At 32.3% G+C, this 22,991-nt stretch overlaps 1 protein-coding gene across 2 annotated transcripts in view; it reads right to left on the bottom strand.

Annotated features, from left to right (window-relative positions):
• Nrx-1 (Neurexin 1) overlaps window positions 1-22,991 on the bottom strand; it is a 341,164-nt gene that overhangs the window by 96,572 nt on the left and 221,601 nt on the right. For both annotated transcript variants that reach the window (XM_076411694.1, XM_076411693.1), the window contains one exon: window positions 16,287-16,445. In XM_076411694.1, the coding sequence (XP_076267809.1) occupies window positions 16,287-16,445 (159 nt within the window). The remainder of the gene's footprint in view (window positions 1-16,286; window positions 16,446-22,991) is intronic.

The following is a 22,991-nucleotide window of genomic DNA, read 5'->3' as shown; positions in this document are numbered from 1 at the left end:
TTATCTTATTACATTAATAACTAATCCTGAAAAATAAGTTCAAAGTATCAAAATGCTGTTATATTAATGTACAATATATTTTTATTTACAATCATACTGCCAACAAAACATAAAACCATATATACTAAATAAAATTCTCTGTAAGCATAAGTTCGGTATATTATTTTCAAGATCGCAGATAGGACGGCAAAGCCAGAACGTTAAAAATGAGCCGAATGAAACTATAGTCTATTCGGAACAGTAGAGACGCACGTCATCAATATGTGCGTGTCGAAAGTTGTAAATTCGTTTTACAGTCGGACCGAATTTTCCCTCTCATTTTATTCTATTTAAAACGAAATAGAATGTTTTTTGAGATGTTCGAGCATTTAACCGAATGAGCCTGCAAAGTTTATCCGTTTGTCAAACGTCTGCAAATTTCTTCGAATTATTATAATTACGGATTATAAACCAGCCAACGTTGTTTTAACAATTTGATTTAATAAATTTCCAATCGCTGCGGTTCTAATTGAAAATAATTTCACTATCGCGGTCACTAAAATATCTCAAAAAATAAAAGACAATATAACCTTAAATTCAGCAAAAAGAAACTGCTTTTATGCGAAACAGGTGACGAATCAAGATCAGCTTGATGCTAGTCCTATCAGTGATCAAATATATGAATTGTATAAAAGCAGTAAGTAGTTTTTCCAATCGAAACATAATATAATACAATTATATCAGAGAATTGTTAGTCTGGAAATTATCCATAAAAAGTCAAGGGATATGTGAGGGATGTAGAACATTCCCTCATACACTATTGGGTAAAATAGAATTTAAGCGCTGTAAAGATAACCCACTAAGGGCTTTAATAGAACCAGTGGAAATGGTTATCAGTTATGTACAATGCACAATATCCTAGTACACTGGTGCAGAAGATGCCAAAAAGTGCATCAATAAAGGTTGCAATTAAGGAATGATTTCAAGTACACAAAATAAGATTGGAAGAAACCACGTTAAAGAATCAACTATTTCAAATTATTACTCGGTAATTATTAAGCAAATATTTAATTGTATATAATTTACCTTTACGTAATTTATTTTTTAAAAATAAGCTTGAGAAAAGATAGATGGTAGATCAGATTGCTGAATGTTATGACCGCTGAGTATTAAATCTTTCTCCTTATCACTGCATATTTAATTCAGATGAGTTCATATGGGGCATTGCAAAGAATTATTACAACAGACGGCCAGGTCGAGGAGGATGTTCAAACCAGAACTGTATGGATTTTTGAAAAGAGAAAACAACACCTTTGGTTTGGATGAGCTCGATCATACACATTGAAGAAGAAATTGACAAATGGTACAATTGTGAGCAAGTTTTTGATATATTGGAAATAAACAGCTTAGCTATTCACTTGATTAGTGTTTCTGAAAGTGACAGTGATTGAATAAAACTTTATGAATATTGGTTTATGATGATTTAATATTGACATTTAGCAAGATAGAGTCATGAAAGAGGAAACAACTAAAGTTCAGTATATAGCTAATATACTTTAACTGTAGGAAATTGTATTATAGTGTGTAAAAGCTTTATGAGCATGTGTGTTATTGTTTAGAATATACAAGAACGTGTGGTTAAAACTTATGAGGAGTTAAATAATAGTAATTGTTTTGCAGATATGGCAAATGCATTAAGGAGAATGTAGTGGTTTAATGTAGTTTTATCAAGAAAGATGTATACAGGTAGTAATAGAACAAACTAAGGAGAAATATAATAATATCAAAATGACTTCACAAGAAAACATTGTATCGAAGGAAACAAGAATTATACGTAAAAGGTAAATATGCTCTCTAATGAAAGTAAAATATATTACTTGGATATACAATTGTTAATTAGGTGAACTAGGCCTCCGGGGAGGCTTAATACTGTGTAAATCTACTACTATGTAAAAAAATCGCCTAGAACTCTATATATACTAGTGTGGAAAAGAATTCAATGTCAATATAATAAAACAGCTCTAACTTATAAATTGTTGTGGCTGTATAATTAATTATAATTCTAACTTCTTCAATAATATATGCATTAAATATACAATAATATTAAAATAAATTATAATACATAACTTTTTTGTTTCATTATTTTATTTATATTAGAATTTTGTTATATGTCAAAGTCAAAATGTGCTAAAACTCAGAGTTGCTGCGGCAACATTGCGACGTTTTGACAGATCACGTAGGTTCTCTGCTGTTTTGAATTGACTATATTTCCAACGTTACATTTCTCTAATCAAAAGAAACAAAACTAAGCTACGTTAATTACATTGTTGATTTTAACGAAAAACGAATATGCTTTTGAGGTTTCACTATACTTAAAAGAGCTATTTGATATTTTTTGCCTAATCTATATTTTATTACTTTAAATTTAGTCACCAATAAAACGGGTTGTAAAAAAACTAGCCGAACTGAGTAAAATTTTCCTCCTCCTCCCTTTCTTTAAAAGTTTCCCATCGATACACAGCCGAAATCAACTTTTTCTGATTGAAAATCAACCCCGCTCACCTTCAGCAACAAATATCGAAATTTAAAATTTCCTCCCGGGAAAAGTTCGTCTGCCATCGCCGACGCAACTATGATTATTCGAACGAAATTAGAAGAAGCGAGGGCTGACGACGACGGCGGCCCTTTCAATAAATTCTCCCGATAACCGAAGTTAACTTCGGATGGGAACGGTTCGAAAAATATCCGAACTATGTCGGAGGATCGTAACTTAGTTCTTGGGAAAAGTTTACGGAAACGCCGTGATCCTGGGCTGGTTGGAATTATGGAAGGTGGTCAGAATTTAGTTTAGGGAAATTCTGACCGTAAACTGATTGATAAATTATGGTCGCACTCGATTTTACGTGTAAAATGCTCGGTGTGTGGCTGCGATTTAAATCGAGATGATAGCAGTGCAAACAGCTTGAGACAAATTTAATATTCAGCGCATAACTTAGTCCCGTCCTCTTTTAACAAGATTAAGCAGTTATGGTGAAACAGAACCTTTTTTTTGTAATAACTGTTAGTGCAACTAGTAGGAGGAGTTGTTACCTTCACGAGTCGTCTGAAATGAGCAGCATACCAAAGTAATTGCACATATAACTACAGATTGAAAAAATACTGAACTGAGATAAACTGAAGGAATTGATGGAACTGGATGCTCACAGACGGCTATATTGCACTATATGGCTATGTTGAATATTTAGGTTTTGCGATGCATCAACAAGTTTATAAAAATAATAATTAAATTGTTATGCTGTTCATTGGTTTTAAAATAAGAAAGAACATAGGTAACTATAGAATGCAAGGTTAGGCTTTATAAAGTTAAAATACCCAGATTATGAAATTTGTTTATAGTGGATATATTATCCACCAATTTTGTAACAAAATATTTTCAAAGACATCAAGTAGAACAAGTAGTCAACATATGTCAAAATTTCACGCCGATATATCTGAAGATTACAAAACCATAACAAGAAATAAAGAAGAAAATTATTCCTTTCGTTCAAACAAAAACCTTGCAAAAGGTAACAGAAATAATATACGGGTATATTAGAAGTAATATTAAACATAATTATAACTTTTATGCCCATTAATACAATGTCACACAATTACATACAATGGAATTAACCATCTATTCGTTATAGGTTAGTAAATGAACGTCAAGCAAAAGCCAATCAGTGCAGTAGTCTATTCATTGCTGGGGCTTTCCTGTCAAAAATAATAGCAAAAATTGTAATAACTGATGAAAATTAGACACTTACATTAATCAGACATTCCTTTATAGGTTAAGACTTGCTAGAATTTGTTGAACAAAAGCTGAAGAAAGCTAAATTAGAATAAGAGAAGAAATTAGATAGGATTTTGTAAGATGCAAGAATAGTTAGACTAGAGTTAGATTTAGAGGACGATACTTTGAAAAAAAATTATTAATAAGAGTTCAGCTGAATAGAGTAAAGGAAACATATTAATCATTAAAGTAACCCTAATGATTTAATGGCTACTACTAAGGTGCCACTACTATTCTGAAGGTGAAACAAACAAGGAAACAATTATATATTTTTGTAAAAGAGAATAGGTAAACAAATTATTTGTTTATAAAAATAATGATGCATTGACTGGTAACTTCTTTCAGATGAAAGGTATCATGGTCTGCAAGATCAAGATTGTACTTTGGGATAGATTTATGACATTTACAAATATGGTTTAGGGACTTTCTCTAAAAGTGTTTCAATATATCTTTATGTAAATATGGTGCATGGAATTGATGTAACTATATTTCAATACAATCTCTATATAAATATGATGATTTTCACGGTTTTCTTGTCTTCTAATGTTTCCCAATTTTAATTTGTTTGGTAAACGAAGTTACAAAACTTTCAATTATTAAAATATACATCTTAATATGTATTTAATTTAAAATATTTCATACAAAATTAATGATGACTTTCATATTACCAACTTAACTAGCTTTTAAGTGAGTTCCCAGCACTTCCTTTACTATAGTAACATATGTCTGATTATTGTTTTTTAATTTCAAGGGGCTAAATATCTTCGTCGCAGAACGATATACAAAGAAATATGTTTTAGACTAAAATCTTTAGCGCCAGTTACAAAACAAGGTATATGCGCTTGCGTAGAGCTTGCCAGAATAGCGCTCATTCACTCAGACTATTTATTTAAATAAATAAAAATGCGCTTGTTCTAAACTGAAATTCCTTTTAGTTTACTGTATGGTCAGATAATAGTGGTCCAGCGTTCGATGTGACCGGACATATCTAAAGCTCCCATTGCCATCCAAGCAAAGTGTGAGTACCCCAATATATCTGGCTACCTACGAATGCTTATTCAATAAATGTCAAGTAAACAAGTCACCCAAGATTAAAAGGTCTTTAAAGAGTCTTTATAGTAACTAAAAAATGTCGAATCGCTACCCAGTATCGAAACCTACAACAAAAAAGATGTATGTCAATGGAAGGAAGGAAGGACCTCAATGGCACAATCGACTCCAAATACCAGCTTATCACAGGAATAGCTAATAAAATTGTAGATCACTCTCTTTGAAATGCAAAATACAGCGAGAATAACTACTAATGAATCACTAAAACTGCAAATCAAACAACTCAATGATGAAGTTATGCGGAAGGACGGAAGAATAAAAGCCCACCAAGATGAGAAGAGGAATTATTAAAAGAACAAATCAGGAAAATTAGAAAGGAAAAAAACAAACATAGGTCAAAATGGAACAAGAAAGACAAAACTTCGTACAGGAGCCATAGAAGATTAAATGGAAGGAAAACTCTAATGTTTCCTCGTTTAATGAGAAGGACTTTAATAGAAGGCCAAATTTCGCCGACAGTACTTCGGGAGAAAACCAAATATATGCAACTCCGTACACGATCCGAGTGAGTGGTAATCTACCCCAAAACGGCTGATAATTATTGTCAACCAAGATCATGGAGGAAAGGACGTATTATTTCCACTCCTTCGTATCCTTATAGGAGAGGCAACTCAAGGGCGTCATCAGAGGCCTACTGGAATCGATAACAGACAGCCAACTTAGGGAAGCACTCCAGGAAAAGGTATTCATCCATCCATCCCTTGTAAAGAGATGGAGGCCAAATTCTGGAGTCGCCATCCCACTCACCCAGGTTATATTGCTCATGACAGGATCACCACATTTTCAAAATTTAATATCAGTTGAACCAGAGAGTAACAGCTGTATCCCAAAGAGCCACCAGGCAGCCGGCACAATGGTTCAACCGTCGTCTGTACGGACACTCCTCCAGGTACTGCCGAGCCCCACCAAAGTGCATGAAATTCGCCGGTAACCATAAAAAGGAGCACCTCCTCAATGTTATAGGGTACGAAAAACGACCACAATCAAAAGGTCGTGGATCGAAACCTCAACAAATCTCTGTACCAGCTTCTCAGCCGTCCGCCCGGACAAGTCAAGGAGAAAAAATACTAACCAGCCAGCTAGCCCCACCAGCAACGACAATACAACGACGCCACGATCGAGGAAATCCAGAGAAATTTTGCTACTCTCGCCAAACAAAATATCCTGCCTCATCGGTTAGATCGATTTCTCGTACCTCAAAATCCAGCCACTCATGTAACAATTTCCAACAGGCCGGTGGCCAGGGCGACGACGGTGAAAAAGATTACCTCGGGTTTTACCACAGATGGACTGTCCCATCGGAAACCCCCCAGGTATGCTAGCGCTTCATTATTTCTATTCTCTTTTGTGATCCGAAAAGGTCTTATGGTCACAAAGAAGGTCTTTCTGAAGTCAAATTTTATGATAACCTTCCAATTCCAGGTAATTTTGGTATACAACGTTCATCTCATGCCCACCCATTGTATTCTCCAGAGCATGCTTCTTCGGATTATAACTTATTTCGACATATGAGTCATAGCCTATCTGAGCAGCGCTGAGCTGAGTATGAAGATAATAAAAATTGGGTTGATTCATGGATAGCTTCAAGAGATACATCGTTCTCTCGAGATATAATCCGTAAATTAGCTGTGGGCTTGTAAAATGTGGCGGATATCGTTGGACAATATTTTGACTGAAATACATTTTGCCGATTTTTTTACAGTAGAGAAAATAAAAAAATAATCCCTTAAAATTAATTTATAGGCCTATATATTTAATAATTAAGTTCCAAACTTTAACCTTAATTTATACAATTATTGGTTGCGATTTTACTGATGACCAGCAATTGTGTTTGCTACAAAGTTTATTAATAATGTTAGTACCTTTTTTGTATTATTTTTCTGTCGAACGATAGCTGTTCCAAGTTTTTAATATTGTTTAATTGCTCTAAATCTCGGCATCGTTGCCAGTGGAAGAGTTGCCGTTAATTTGAAATGGATGAAAAAACTTTTTATCATTTTTCCGTGCTCTTTTAATTTTTTTTTTCACCCAACAGGCTTAATTTATGCCTCTGTGTCGAACAAAGGATTTTTCCAGCTCGGTGGCATCTTAAAATTGGGAAAATAAACTTTGCCCTGATTGCTTGCACACTGATCCGAGAATATGAAAATTTGAAAACTTGGAAGATTAAGGTTGATTGACTTAGTTATTAAACGAAATATTTTAAACAGATATTAGATATTCTTATAGGTTATGACTCCAAGTTTATATAAGAGGCTTTGATATATCTTAATCAGCGATATGCGAAGTATTAATATAAGCAACTCTTAAAAGTAGTATTCTTTATATTCCCTATAAAAAATAAGCATTTTCTGTTTAATGTTATTAAGTTATTCGGTGAATACAGACGCTAACAATGGAACGTTCAAAACACTTTGGTGAAACGAAACTTATGGTAATGCTGGTCCATCATTCCGCTATTAGTTTTGGTTTGAACCGTTTTAACATCGCGGTGTCATTGCTTGCTAGGCAGAAAGTAGAGTTTTCTGTATCATATTGTGATTGGCGATGAAAAATAGACCCACTGCGCTCAGAGAAAGCCGTAGGTTTGTCTAGGAGAACAGAGTATTCATCCACTGTTTAACTAAATGAAACTGTTACTGTAGATGTTTAGCGACGTCAATAACCGAACACATTTAATGGCGTATTGTTGCAAAAAGACCAGCAATAACGAGATCAGCGAATCATACACTATTGCAGTTTGAATGAGAAATATACCACATTCGCATGCTTATTAGACATAACGCCTTTTGACTACTACTTTTTTAGATTGGCGAAGGATGACATGGCTGGTAGAGGGTTTCTAAATTCTAAAGAAATGTGGGTAAAAAAATTGTAAAAAATGAATCATTGGATGAAAATAAGTTGTAGAAAATATTTTGCTTATCATATATTGTAATAATTTTTCTCGTCAGATCAGAGTACATGTAACTATATAAATCTATCTACCAGACTTAATGGTGAGGATATAATAAAACAAAAGAGGCTCTGGGACATTTAAAAGGACAAATATGTATTTTGCTCTATTTTAGATGAAAGGGTGTTATTGCTTATAGTATTATACTAATATGTTTAGTATTTTAGTACAGAACAATACTGTAAATAAAATTTCATTCTCTCTAATGTGATATGCATGGAAAATCAAATCAAATCAAGCTCATATCGATTAATTTTAATATATGTTGTCCTTAATAGTTTATCTGTGTATGGCATTTTGGATTTTGTTAAATCATCTAACCATAGAGATATTCTACAAAAATATATTGAAAATGTGCGTATATTACATAAATTGTATGAATCGATTATCAATTTTCGAATTACTATTTTGTGGATGGGTATATCATTTTGTAGGCGTACAAGTATTCTGGTTCTTAGAGTTAATGTCTGAATGTCTCGATATAAAACTAAATATTTCAGGCATTACTCTATATTCAGCTTCTTGTAATTTACTTGTGATTGATAATTTGCCGAATTAGCTTGTTGGGTTAATCTCTATTATTGGGCTAACACCATTCAATATGTACATTTGGAATCGATCTTATTATCAGGTGTAAAAAGACACTACTAGTTTTTTCGAGAGAAAATTGCATAATTTTATAAAATAGAAAAATTTATTTATTCAAAGTTTTTACTGGTTTATTTTGCACATCTTGTCCATATTTCTGGCAATTTATGGGTGCTATCCCAAAAAAAAAAATGTTTGACCTTTGAGCAAAACCATTTATCGAGCTATTATCTAACATCTTCGAAATTGGCGAAGTGCTGCTCTGCAAGGGTGTTTGACGCCAAAAGTTGATTGGTCCCAAGTGGGACGGGAAATGATCTGGAGGGTACAGCGTGTACAATAATATGTTCTATCCAAATGAGATATCGTTCGAGATATCGTGTTATCGTGCTGTAAAATAATTCTACCGTATCCTCGGGTCTATGCTAGATATTATTCGATCAATTCCTGGTCTACATTGATAATCTGTTGTCGGTAGTGATCACTATTAGCTGTTACACCAAGCTTCAACAATTCGTAATATACTACATCACTCTGGCACCATCAAACCCAGAGCATTGTCTTGCGACCAAAACGATTTGGTATCGGAGTGGATCGACTGGATTTGCCAGGTGATAACCATGATTTTTTGTATTTAGGGTTTTCTAAATAAATCCACTTTTTATTATCCGTCGCTATGCGATGCAGAAATTACTTCGGATTATACTTCTGAAGCAGCATCTCACAGACGATTTTTCAATTTTGATGTGGTACCCATCTTCCCATCTTTTGGGTTTTCCTTTTTATCCGTAATCGCTCGATAATCTTTTCTTGACCCACATTTAAAATTTCTGCCAATTGGTTTTTAGTTTGGGTCGGATTTTCATCCAATAACTCTTGCCGTTTTGCATCTCCAATCTTTTTCGGTCCACCAGAACCTTCTTTGTTTTCACATAGAAATCACCATTTTCGAATGCTCACTCTCCAACAGTTTACACTAGCAAATGATGACTTTCAGCGGCTTTATTTTTTTTAAATAAGAAAAGTGATGCGTGCTACAGATGCACCTTTTCAGGTGCGAAACTTTACATTTTTGAAGAGGTATAAATCTATGATGGTGTTAATATGACATATAATGCTTTGAAGTTTGATGTCAGTATAACAATATGACATATATATCAAATCATAATATTGCATACTTAAGCCTAGCGACATCTGTTAGAAAAACCGGTAAAGACTGTCCAATACGCCAGGAATAACATTTGATGGCTTTATCCAATTTATTAGACATTGCCTTGTATAATTTAGTATTTATGAGAATGTGAGTGTTGCAATTGTTAGTTGGTATCGACATCTGTTTACATCGACGCATTTACATGCCGGTTATTTGATTACTACTGTGGAAAATAAAAATGAAACGGTTCATCTATTGTTGTGACAATCTGTTATGAAACGCTGATCGATTTTATATTTTCACACGCCATAACTATTGTTCGTGGTCGCTAAAAATACGTGTTGTGTTTCAGCCACACGACCAGTTATTAACCTAGAAAATCAGTATTAAATTAGATATGTATTTTGTACACCGTTCTTTGTAATTTTCTTATATACTCTGTTAAAAGATCTGTTATATTTTCGTAATATAAATAAAGTTTTTGTAATGTAAATGTTGTTTGTTTGTTGGCGAACAATACTTATGAATTTTAAATATAACATGAACAAATTAGTTTCTATAAGGTTGGGGAGTTGGATAGAGTTAAGTGTTTATTATTTAGTTTTTATTTCTATATCGATATATTAAAAATGATATCAAAAGTGTATCAAAACCAAAATTTTATTAATGAAAAGATATTAATGAAATAATATATCTTATTTAAGGAGCTTTGGGGAACTTCTAAATAATTTGTTATAATATAAACCGCTGAGAGAAAATACCTAAATATTATATTTCGTTAGTTTGGGCTTCTCAGTAGTCATTGGTGTTTCATTTTTAATAATCTGTGATTTTTTAAACTATAAGAAATATAGCAATCTGTAAATGTAGTAACATAACTATATCGCAATTGTATATTAATATAATACCTATTAATGTTGCTCTTTCAGTATATAGGAAGGATGTTTATACGAAAATCTTAATATAACTTTAAAAAAATAAAGTACACAGCTCATGAATGATACCTATTTGAAGAATTAGGAGTTGCCTCCATGCTTTTGGTTTTTTTTTTAAACCTTGATACATGACAAGAATATAGTTTGGCATGAAACCCTAGTACACCTCAAAATGAGTGCTCTACCATCGGCAAAGTTTTCCTTAATGAAATAATTTTTTGTTTTGTATTCTTAAATTTCTATGTAGAAAATATTCTTATTTACCAGAAAATAAACTGGAAGTAGCCGTTTTCGTTTATTAGACCCAATAAATTGATGTCAGATTCTCAAAGAAATTATGATTAAGCTTTTGAGCAATGTGAAAATTATAAACTGTAGACTTTAACCAAGGGTTATATTGTTGTTATAGACAGGTACTTTGATGGGGGTTTGCTGTTGGTCACTTGAGAGAAACCTAAAATGTTATGTAATATCCTTGAAAGTGAAAAGCGATGGGAGAAAGGGAAATTTAATTTATTATTATATATATGAGTGATATTTATATGAGTGCTGTAGAATTGTTTCGTTTTCTGTTTATAATTTAAATTGTTTTATGTTGCTTCAATTTATACTTCCTAGCAATCTGTGTACGTGATTATGAAAATGCTGCTAATATATCAATTCATGAAAAATTTCCATGGAGATATAGTAAATGCTAACATGTCAAATTTGCTCTACGAACAGTTTCTCAGTTATTGATTACGATAGTCTATCGGGACCGTAAATGTTTTATTAGTTAGAAAGTGTAGTGTTATATCGATCCACGTGATAAAACAGTGTAAAAGTCTCAATATTTTTCAATTACGCCAGAATAAATGATGTAAAATTCAAGAGAGTTGGCTTACATTGATATAAATATTAAAGGGTGACCATACCCTCGGGCATTATGATAACTATTTTAGAGATATTTTAAAATACATATTTCAAGATAGACAGTCTATTTAAAATGACAGTGAACTGTCGTCATTGATAAGTTTAATATATTGCCGGCCGCGAAGCATAAAAGTGAGACAATATTTTCCTTCTTACTTAATTCTACTTAAAAAGAGATAGAATGCTGTGTGATAAGTTCTAACATCTAACCGAATCGGCGTCCAAAATTCTTCCGGTCATCAAACGTCTGAAAAATTCTTCAAAATGTTAGTTATAGTAACTATATGTTAAAAACCGGCAAACATTTACCGTCTTGATTGCTTTGATACATTTCAAATTGGGGCTTATTAATATTCTGATTGAAAATGCTGAAGCCAGACTGAACATATTGCGTATCCAATCAGTTACTTCGAGCAAGAATGAGATACCGGAGGCCTCCTCTTGTCAGTGAAATTCGTTAGCGAGGTAAGCAACTAATTTGCTGCGATTTTTATTAAAATATTTTTAGCGTGTTGCAGCTGCACTGAATATTGGTATGGACACAGTATGGATTGAGTTAAGTGTTTATTATTTAGTTTTTATTTCTATATCGATATATTAAAAATGATATCAAAAGTGTATCAAAACCAAAATTTTATTAATGAAAAGATATTAACGAAATAATATATCTTATTTAAGGAGCTTTGGGGAACTTCTAAATAATTTGTTATAATATAAACCGCTGAGAGAAAATACCAAAATATTATATTTCGTTAGTTTGGGCTTCTCAGTAGTGATTGGTGTTTCCTTTTTAATAATTAGTGATTTTTTAAACTATCAGAAATACAGCAATCTGTAAATGTAGTAACATAACTATATCGCAATTGTATATTAATATAATACCTATTAATGTTGCTCTTTCAGTATATAGGAACGATATTTATACGAAAATCTTAATATAACTTTAAAAAAATAAAGTACACAGCTCATGAATGATACCTATTTGGAGAATTAGGAATGGCCTCCATGCTTTTGGTTTTTTTTAAACCTTGATACATGACAAGAATATAGTTTGGCATGAAACCCTAGTACACCTCAAAATGAGTCCTCTACCATCAGCAAAGTTTTCCTTAATGAAATAATTTTTTGTTTTGTATTCTTAAATTTCTATGTAGAAAATATACTTATTTACCAGAAAATAAACTGGAAGTGGCGGTTTTTGTTTATTAGGCCCAATAAATTGACGTCAGATTCTCAAAGAAATTGTGATTAAGCTTTTGAGCAATGTGAAAATTATAAACTGTAGCTTTTAACCAAGGGTTATATTGTTGTTATAGACAGGTACTTTGATGGGGGTTTGCTGTTGGTCACTTGAGAGAAACATAAAATGTTATGTAATATCCTTGAAAGTGAAAAGCGATGGGAGAAAGGGAAATTTAATTTATTATTATAAGTAAAAACTATAGATTAGTAGTAAAATATTCAGGTTTCAAATTACTATTTTGTACACAATTACCTGCATATATATATATATATATATATATATATATATATATATATATATATATATATATATATATATATATATATATATATATATATATATATATATGAGTGATATTTATATGAGTGCTGTAGAATTGTTTCGTTTTCCGTTTATAATTTAAATTGTTTTATGTTGCTTCAATTTATACTTCCTAGCAATCTGTGTACGTGATTATGAAAATACTGCTAATATATCAATTCATGAAAAATTTCCATGGAGATATAGTAAATGCTAACATGTCAAATTTGCTCTACGAACAATTTCTCAGTTATTGATTACGATAATCTATCGGGACCGTAAATGTTTTATTAGTTAGAAAGTGTAGTGTTATATCGATCCACGTGATAAAACAGTGTAAAAGTCTCAATATTTTTCAATTACGCCAGAGTAAATGAAGTAAAATTCAAGAGTTGGCTTACATTGATATAAATAGTAAAGGGGGACCATATCCTCGGACAGTATGATAACTATTTAAGAGATATTTTAAAATACATATTTTAAGATGGACAGTCTATTTAAAATGACAGTGAACTGTCGTCATTGATAAGTTTAATATATTGCCGGCCACAAAGCATAAATTTGCCTTAAAGTCAGACAATATTTTCCTTCTTACTTAATTCTACTTAAAAATTGATAGAGTGCTGTGTGATAAGGTCTAACATCTAACTGAATCGGCGTCCAAAATTCTTCCGGTCATCAAACGTCTGAAAAATTCTTCAAAATGTTAGTTATAGTAACTAGATGTTAAAAACCGGCAAACATTTACCGTTTTGATCGTTTTGAAAAATTTTAAATTGCGGCTTATTAATACTCTGATTGAAAATGCTGAAGCTAGACTGAGCATATTGCGTATCTAATCAGTTACTTCGAACAAGAATGAGATACCGGAGGCCTCCTCTTGCCAGTGAAATTCGCTAGCGAGGTAAGCAACTAATTTGCTACGGTTTTTATTAAAATATTTTTAGCGTGTTGCAGCTGCACTGAATATTGGTATGGACACAGTAGTTGAAATATTTCATAAATAAAAAATATAACCTAGAATTCACTGAAATGAGGTCGTCCTTGTACTAAGTGGGTAAGGAATCAAGATCAGCTTGATGTTAACTCTATTAGAGATCAAATATATGAAATATATAAAATCAGTGAGTAGTGTTTTCAGTACAAACATAATCATAATACATAATATGTAAATCTGAAAAGTATCCATAGAGAGCTTAGAGATATGCAGGTCTTTGCGGGATGTAGAGCATCTTTTCATCGACTGTTAGGTAATATTGGATTTAAATGGGCTAAATATATCCCACGAAGAGGTCTAACGGTCTTTGAGACATTGCTTTTAAAATAATACAAGAAAGATTTATTTCAATATGTGTATTTAGATGAGACATGGAAATTTCAGAATTGGCCCAACATACCCAATGGCTACTCATGCAGAGATGATAATAAAAATAGTGTCAAGACAAAAGTTGATGGAAAAATATAAACGTTGGGATAATAATTGATTAGGTTGTATTAGATATAACATTATCAATAGTTCAGTGCATATATATTGTTCTTCATGCTGGAAACAGAAATGGTTAAATAACACCTTCGGTTTGGATGAACTCCCTTTTATTCACTTGAATGAAACTTTCTGAATATGGAATCATGACTCTATGCTGACAATTCCCAAGACCGGATGATGAGAGTTGAAACAACTAAAGGTGAGTATAAATTGATATACGATAACTTTAGGAAATTTTATTGTAGATTGTGAAAGATTTATGTGGACATATATGTGTATAATTGTTCAGAACATTTGGTTAAAATGTATGAGGGAAGAAAATATGTGAAAGAAAATATGAGCTGGTGTGCATATATGGCAAGTGCGTTAGGGAAATATCAATGATTAATTCTAGTATTATCAAGAACGTTGTAAACAGGAGGTAACATAACAAGCTAAGGATAAGTACAGTGATATCAAAATGACTTCACAATTGTGAAACATTGTACCGAAGGAAATAAGAACTGAGCGTAAATGTTAGATGTTAGTGAGATATTACTTGGATAGACAATTGTTAGTTAGGCGGATCAGTCTTCCAGGGGATACTACTACTTAATAAAATGCGCCTGCAGCTCCAACTCCTAGGCGGTATAGAAAAAAATTCAATGAAAATGTAATAAAACACAACTCTGACGAACAAACTATTATAACTCCATAATTAATTCTAGCTTTAAATCCCTCGATAATATATGCATTAGATGCACTGCTATTAATATTTTAAAACAATAGTTTTTAACCCAATAATTTATTTTTTATTTTTAACAGTTTAATCATATTATCTAGTTTAGAATTTTGTTGTATGTGAAAGCCAAAGTGAACTAAACTCAGAGTAGATGCAGCAATATTGTGACATTTTGATGTGATCATTTGATGAACATAGTGGACGTGGGTTTAATGTTTTATTGGACGGACTGCACATTTGAAAAGAAAAAAAATATGGAGGGTTAATTTCAATATAGAAGCATTTCTGCGTAAAATGTATACACATATGTTATACTATTTAATGAACGTAAAAAGATTAGATATAATTTTAGAAAAATTAATTACAAAATCATCTTTTTGGAGAAAGTTACTTTTTAGTGAATGTTACGTTAATCACATGGGACGGTTAGATGTAATTATCCACAGGTCTATATACAACGATAAAATAGCCTCTCAAGTCAGTGGTTTGAGTTAAAATTATAACAACAACAGTGTTGTGGGAAGCGAATAAAATTACATAGGTTAAGGCTGGCCAATTTGCCAGCAAACATTGTTTCTTTCCGAACTAAAGCTACAAATAATTGACAATCTGCAGCAAAATTGGATTAGGAGAATCAGACAAGACAGCTGCGTCAGCAATTAACTAAGTTTTACTTCCAAGAAGAAAAAATAATTATTTAAAATCATTTGAATGTACAGTTCAACAGTAAAATATAATCCATACTGGACAAGCTGTTTTTTATGTCGGGCGGAAAAATAGGCCAGTTTCTATATTTTGTCAATTTTGGATCATTATTTTATATTTGTAACTAATATTAACGATTAGATTTTTTACATTTGCAACATATCACAGTTTATTTACTAATTAAAATATAATACTTATTATGTTATAATAAGTATTAAAATATAATACTTATTATGTGAGCAACATGATTAATATATTGTGGTCGAATTTAAACCACAGGGTGATCAATATTTAGTATTTAAGTGGCGAATAAAAAATGTATGGGAAAAAGAACGATACCACCTAATTTAATAAAATTCTTTCGCTTACCTTCCTCATGCAGCCGACGAAATTGTTGTGCACCCGAGCTCCGGGAAGCGCCCTGGTATTTATGCTGCCCCCGACGTAGACTCGACTAGAGGATAGCATCGTAAATTTTCCGGCAATATGGGAATGGTCGGCGTACACCCCGTCCACTACTGCCGACAGCTGGAATGTGAGAAAATTGCGTTTTCAGTTTGAAGGTTCGGAACGAGATTTTTAGTTGTTATAACTTTCGAAATAAACCGGGCTATAAATAAGGCGAGACTTCAGGTGCAGATGTTACTTTTATGCCTAGTTTTTCCTTATATTTTAAGGTATTATTAATCATTAAGATTAATCATTATTTAAAGGTTCCCTTAATATATTTTTACCAAAAAAATCGGGGTGGTAATGCAGGATATTCAATTCCATGGTTCTTTGTAAATGTTGAGTTTTACTGTATAGAGATTTTGAATACCTGCCATATACATAATATTTATTTATCAATAATGTGTTGTGTCAAGATTTGCTTTTAATGTAGCCGAATACATCGTCGAATAGATTCATTAGGAATTAGTTTCCCCCAGAATGTTGCCTAATTCTTTTACCAAAACATCTGGTAATTGTTTCAATGATGTTGGAAATCCACTGTTCTCTCTCTGCTCTAAAAATACCCATAAAGGTTTAATTATGTTGAGATTTGACGATGTTGCTGGCTAGTGAAGATGTTTGATGAAATATTACAGCTATTGATATGATTGACTGATATATATTTATATTACTGAGTTACGTTGTGCTGTCACTTTTGCCGCGGAAATTTTTTTCTTCTGGTTATAAACCTAGCTCGTGGGTTACTGATATTTAACTTTGAGTCTCACCCACTCTTCCCCTTTGCCTTTCGTACTATTCTACGATGTTATGTGTATTCTGTTACACTATGCGACAAAATTACCACTATGAAGTTAAAGATTGGTCAAAAAGAACTGATTTTGTGGTAAATCAATCCTTCAATATGAATCTCTTATGTCGTAAGAAAATGTGATTCCTTACCCTTACAAATAAAACTTGGTTTTGTCGAATCCGTGGATAAAAATGGTAAAGGGTTTCTGTATTTGATAGCTGTTTTCTCTAAATTAAGTGATGCTCGTGAAACGTTAAGCAATTCAGCATTTCCATACATTTTACCGCCGCAGAACAATTTTTTATAATGTAATAAATATAATCTACAAAACTTGGCAAGGAATCTGAGAAATACATGCATGTTGCTTTATTTATAACGAAGCATTATTGCCAACATGGAACGAGATATACTATATTGCATGGTATATATAGTTACTATTATTCATTGAAAGGTTTTTTAAAATATATAGATCTTCTTCAAGAGTTATATACATATTAAACTTTTCGATACCATTTTCGTGGATCAATTTGTTTTTTGTTGCCTTGGATGTCTTTTACCAGCTGCTGAACTTACGATCCGTTTTATAGCGATCTGTAGTCTGTAATCTGACTTTTTTCACAAAATTGTTGTAGGATATTTTTTTTAATTTGCTTAAATAGCTGCAAATAGATATATTGCCATATTTTTGTGAAAATTGTAAAAACCCTAGTTTCTGATGCAATTGCAAGCCGACAAAAAATTAGCTAGCCATATAAGCCATATTTTAGAATCCTACATTTCTATTCGTAACTTCAAAACAAGATATAGAACGAGTGTTTAGATTTGAAACCCATCTATGTGATTGTACCAGAAGGTACACTCTACTGTACTATACTGTATACTATTTATATATTATATGGCTCGGTCAATGGAAATAAAAGGAAATGAAACAGTGGTATTTAGATTATATGACCGATATTTATTGATGTTATAAAATATTGAGAACATATCGATAGATAAAATGAATGGCAGCGCTTTTACCTGGCGAAGAAGCTTGGTCAGTCGATGGTGGCACGTCTAAACCAAACGATGATCAGTTTCTTGATCGAAAGTACCCTTTAATAACATCCCAGATAAACGTTTCGGGGTTGCCAGACAATCGTTATCATTTCATAGTTCTCGGGATTATATTTGAGAGTATTTATGTAGACCGTTATTCCACGATGTAAAATTCGACATGCCTTAAGGTCTCTACAGTACCAATATTTTATTAATTTAATATCAGTGGTATCCCTAAATATGAATCATAACGTGAACCTGATCCCTAAATGTGAACAATGGCTAAATTTGTTTATAATACTGCCCTACGTGCTACAAGTAACAACAGTAAAATGATTTCAGACAGTTGCCAATAACATTACTGAATGGAATAAGATATGAGGAATAAAATTAAGTTTAATAACGTAGAACACATATGAAGTTTACCTACAAAATCATTGACTCTAGAGTAACTCTGTATGTCAACACACCAAAATATCTCTACATGACACAAAATGACAATGCTCAAACGAAAGGAGCATGTTAAAAACGAATAAGCCAAACGTTACTGGATATCAAAAAATATAGTGATTGTCTGTACGTAGAAATTGTACATTCAAATTAACATTCCCCAACAAATTGTTATTATATAAAATATTTTGAGGATAATATGCAAATGTGGGATAATACAATAAAATTCAATGCTAACAGCTTATGAAAATATTTGTTTGAATTTTTTTTTCTCGTTTCTCGTATATTAGAAGTGAGAAGATCCACAAAGACCGAAATCAAACGATATTCAGCAGAAAATTAAACGGTTTTTATAGAAAAAACCACCCAGGGAAATTGCGTGAACATAAAACAAGGTACTACAACTAGCCAACAACAATGGACCTGCTCGAAGGTTGAAGAGACAAAAACCCTTTGAATTGATATAGCTGAGTTCACATTTAACCCAAAGTTAAGTGGGGTGCATCAGTAAGTGCATTATCGTCATCCATTGATGGAGAGTTAAGTTTAAATCTGAAATCTTAGGTTTGTATTTTAAGAATGATATTGAGGTAAAAGTTCTAGACAGTAAATAACTAATATATAATTTTAAATTAATTATGCCTTATAAATATGGGTTTATTTAAATGATAAAATTTGCTCGTGGAGTATTAGAGTTGTTTGATAAACAGTTAATATTTTATTTGCTTAGTTTACCATTAGCACTCAAAATTGATTTTGTTCTTGTTAACAGAGATTAGAATTGTTAAACTGACCAGTGGTTCGTTATTACTGACCTTAAATTTAATGGTTTTGGCCTGATTATGTCTTATATCTTTACATAGGGACTTTATACAAAATTTGTGATAAGCCGTAAAGACAATAGTTTTGCTATTTGTATTGCTAATGGATTTTAAGATGGAAGGAATAATGCTTAGATCGAATATATTATTAAAGTTTATTTACCATTGTTTTAAATTAATTTTCTTTAAGGTATTTAACCCATGACTTCAGTAGATCCAAGTCTCTTAATTAAATTTTCAGTAATGCTTTTGTTCTGATCTTTAAGTCTCCATTTCCTTATACTTCTTTAAACTTTACACAGAACTTTTTGCCTCTCGAAATTACAACACCAAATAATTTGTTTTTATAAATGGTTATTTTTAATCATGTGAATCCTTTTCAAAATTTTTCTGCACCATGAAGAATTGTACTATAATCATATTTTATATCAGATAATGTGTTGAATGGATGTTTTTTAAATTTGAAAAAAAAATGGAAAGAGATTACAATAATAATAGAATTTCATTAGAAAGGCCATACTTCGATCACTATATTCACTTATAAATATAGAAATAATTCTAGTAGTTAGACTTTTGTATATTCTTTCAATTTGGCCAAAGAAAACAACAATATTTAGGCTTGTGAAAAATGTGTGCTGTGTGGCGAACATAAGGCTAGCTGCAAAAAGAAGCTACATATACGGGATGCAGAAGATTTCAGCAAGTAAAAACATGATGGACCGAATTAATAATGTCAAAGATTGTGAATAAGGTATCGTGACCCACCACAAATGTTGTCGAACTCAGAATTGAAGTTGAAAGAGGTACCGTTTTGTATATGGTGGCACTGGAGGGGAATCGCATATCTGTGAGAACCACTTCATACGGCTTTGTAATGAAAAACCGCAGAAGTGCATGTCAACATGGTCTACCCATTGAATTGCAAAGTATTGTTAATTATAGAGCACATTTGATTTAAAGTACTTCATTTTCACACTATAGGAAAGTCAGTCGAAAGTTATGAAAAGATCTTATTTCGAACGTCTAGAAATATAGTTTAAGAAATTTTTTTTTCGAAAGTTTTTTCTGTTACATCCATAACAGGATGTACCTGATCAGTTTACCAGTATTTATTATGTGTCATTTTAGTGTTTAGCGAGCCGATATGAGTTGTATTATTCAATAATTAGTTTGAGGCGTTTTAGAAATAACTTCTCGAATAATTTATGTTTGATAGCGCAGATATTTGTCGGTATAATATTTATCGGTGGACTATTTACCTGGATTAGCAATCATAATAATTTCTTTCACGATATATCGTAATCTTCCACTGCACAAACACATAATGTAATCAGAGTATATTGCTAAGTAGTTCTATAAATGTTATTAAGCCCTTTCATGGCAGTTGTTGAAGTACTTGGCCGCGTATTAGATCATTAGCTGGAGATTTTTTAATATTCAAGTTGATTTGAATTTCGATGACAATTTTCTCTGTGGTTATTGAGTGTATAAGTCTAACTTTATTTTTATTTGGATTGCTTGGATTTGCTAGGTACTGAGCAAAATAATTCTGTTTTCTCTTTATCCTTTTCTAACAATTCTTCATTTTCTCTAAGATTCGAAGATCTCGGGGATTTTGATCGATTTATTTTGTAAACCGCCTTCCAAAGACAATAATGAGTCTCTAGATCCTCTGATAAGTTCTTGGGAAATTTAAAAATGATTACATATTACGTATTATATAGTATTCATATTAAAGTAAATATATAACATCTTTATTAGTTACGCTTAGTACAATCTTAATTTACAATTAATATATTACTACTTTTTCTATGTAATTGGATTAATTCACAAGCAAGACGAATGCGAGAAAATACATGAATATGTATTCCTCAATTATAAAATTATAATAACTTATAGCTAGAGTTTACACTAAAGGTATACATTTTATATGAGTTCGTATGGTTTTGTTCGCTTAAATCTTCGCGCTGTCCAGCAATTGTATTGCTTCCATCAGTATGATTTAGTAATCTTCTTTCGTATTTCAAGGCAACATGATGATTGCTTTTCGTGGCAGTTCTTTTAATAATCCAGGTGAAATGTCATCAATATCAGGTGCGTTTTTAGAATTGAAGTTATCAATTTCAGTGGTAACTTCCTATGGAGAAATTAGATTTAGATCTATACCGTGTTGATAAACAGGAGATGTATCCATGGTAGATTCTATATCATTAGGTTGAAATATGTTAGCTAAGTATTGTGCAAACAATTCAGCTTTTCCATCGTTGCGTCGAACCCATTTATTTCGATAAATTTTAAATGGCGGTACTCGAATAATTCACTTCTCAATTCACTGACTTACGTGACGTGATACGGTACGTTATCTTGGTGAAACAGCACTTTCTTTTTCTTTCACACTATGTAATAGTCGCTGTTGATGGTCCTTCCTTTTTCAAGGTAGTTAATGAAAATTATTGCGTGCGCATCCCAAAATACAGACGCCATAGCCTTGCCAGCCGACTGTTGCGTTTTCCCACGCTTTGAAGCGGGTTCATCGTGTGCAGTCCACTGGGATGACTGTCGATTGAACTTCGGAGCGAAATGATGGAGCCATGTTTCATCCATTGTCACATATCGACGCAAAAACTCGGGTTTGTTACGCTTGATCTTCTTCAAACACTGCTCCGAATCATCAATTCGTTCTTTTGGTCAAAAGTGAGCTCGCGCGGTACCCACTTTACACAGAGCTTTCTCATACTCAAATATTCGTGAATCATATGATGTACTCGTTCAGTTGATATCATCTTTAGAGTGTCTGCTATTTCTTTCAATTTCAATTTACGGTCATTAACAATCTTTTGGGCGTCTACTGCGTTCACCGTCTTCGGTTCTCATTTCACCATGTCTAAACTTAGCATACTAATCATTGATGATTGATTTTCCTGGGGCAGTGTTTAGAAACTTGACATCAAGCCAAGGTTTTGCTTCAACTGTATCTTTTCCTTCGAAAAGCAATATTTTATCAACACGCGAAAGTCCTTTTTATCAATTTTTTTCGCAAAAACAAGAGTTGCGTCACTCAAAATGCTATAATTCACAAACTAATGATCCGACAGCTGTCAAATTTATACATGCATCTTTAGAGGATTAGGGCTAACTAAAAAACATATGTATTTAATTATAGTGGCGCCAGCTATGTGTCAGGCCTGGGATCTTTCAATTATATTGTTGGTGTCATTTAGAAGATTAACCATGGTAAACTGGCGGTCGATGGTACAGGCAATACTGGAAAAATTATTTTATATAACTATAAGCTTGTCCAGAGGGACAATGGCCACGTTCATTTCTGAGGTCGATTCTTATATCGTTATGCGACTAATAACAGGCCTGTGATACCTTGTACCGTCGCTTAACCAGTCGCCTTTTTTTGTTAAAGAATATAGTTTTTAAATTAAATTAAAAGGTTTATTCTTTTAAATCTTTAACGCATATCAACTTATGTAGCAGCATACTAGAAACGAATTATAATATATTATTGACCAT

This window comes from Rhynchophorus ferrugineus, unplaced genomic scaffold (assembly GCF_030347505.1).
Source record: "Rhynchophorus ferrugineus isolate W39M unplaced genomic scaffold, kcgeb_rfMv2 rfM8, whole genome shotgun sequence".
NCBI classification, from domain to species: domain Eukaryota; kingdom Metazoa; phylum Arthropoda; class Insecta; order Coleoptera; family Curculionidae; genus Rhynchophorus; species Rhynchophorus ferrugineus.
Note: the sequence above shows the minus strand (reverse complement) of the source record. Positions and strands in the feature narration are given on the sequence as shown.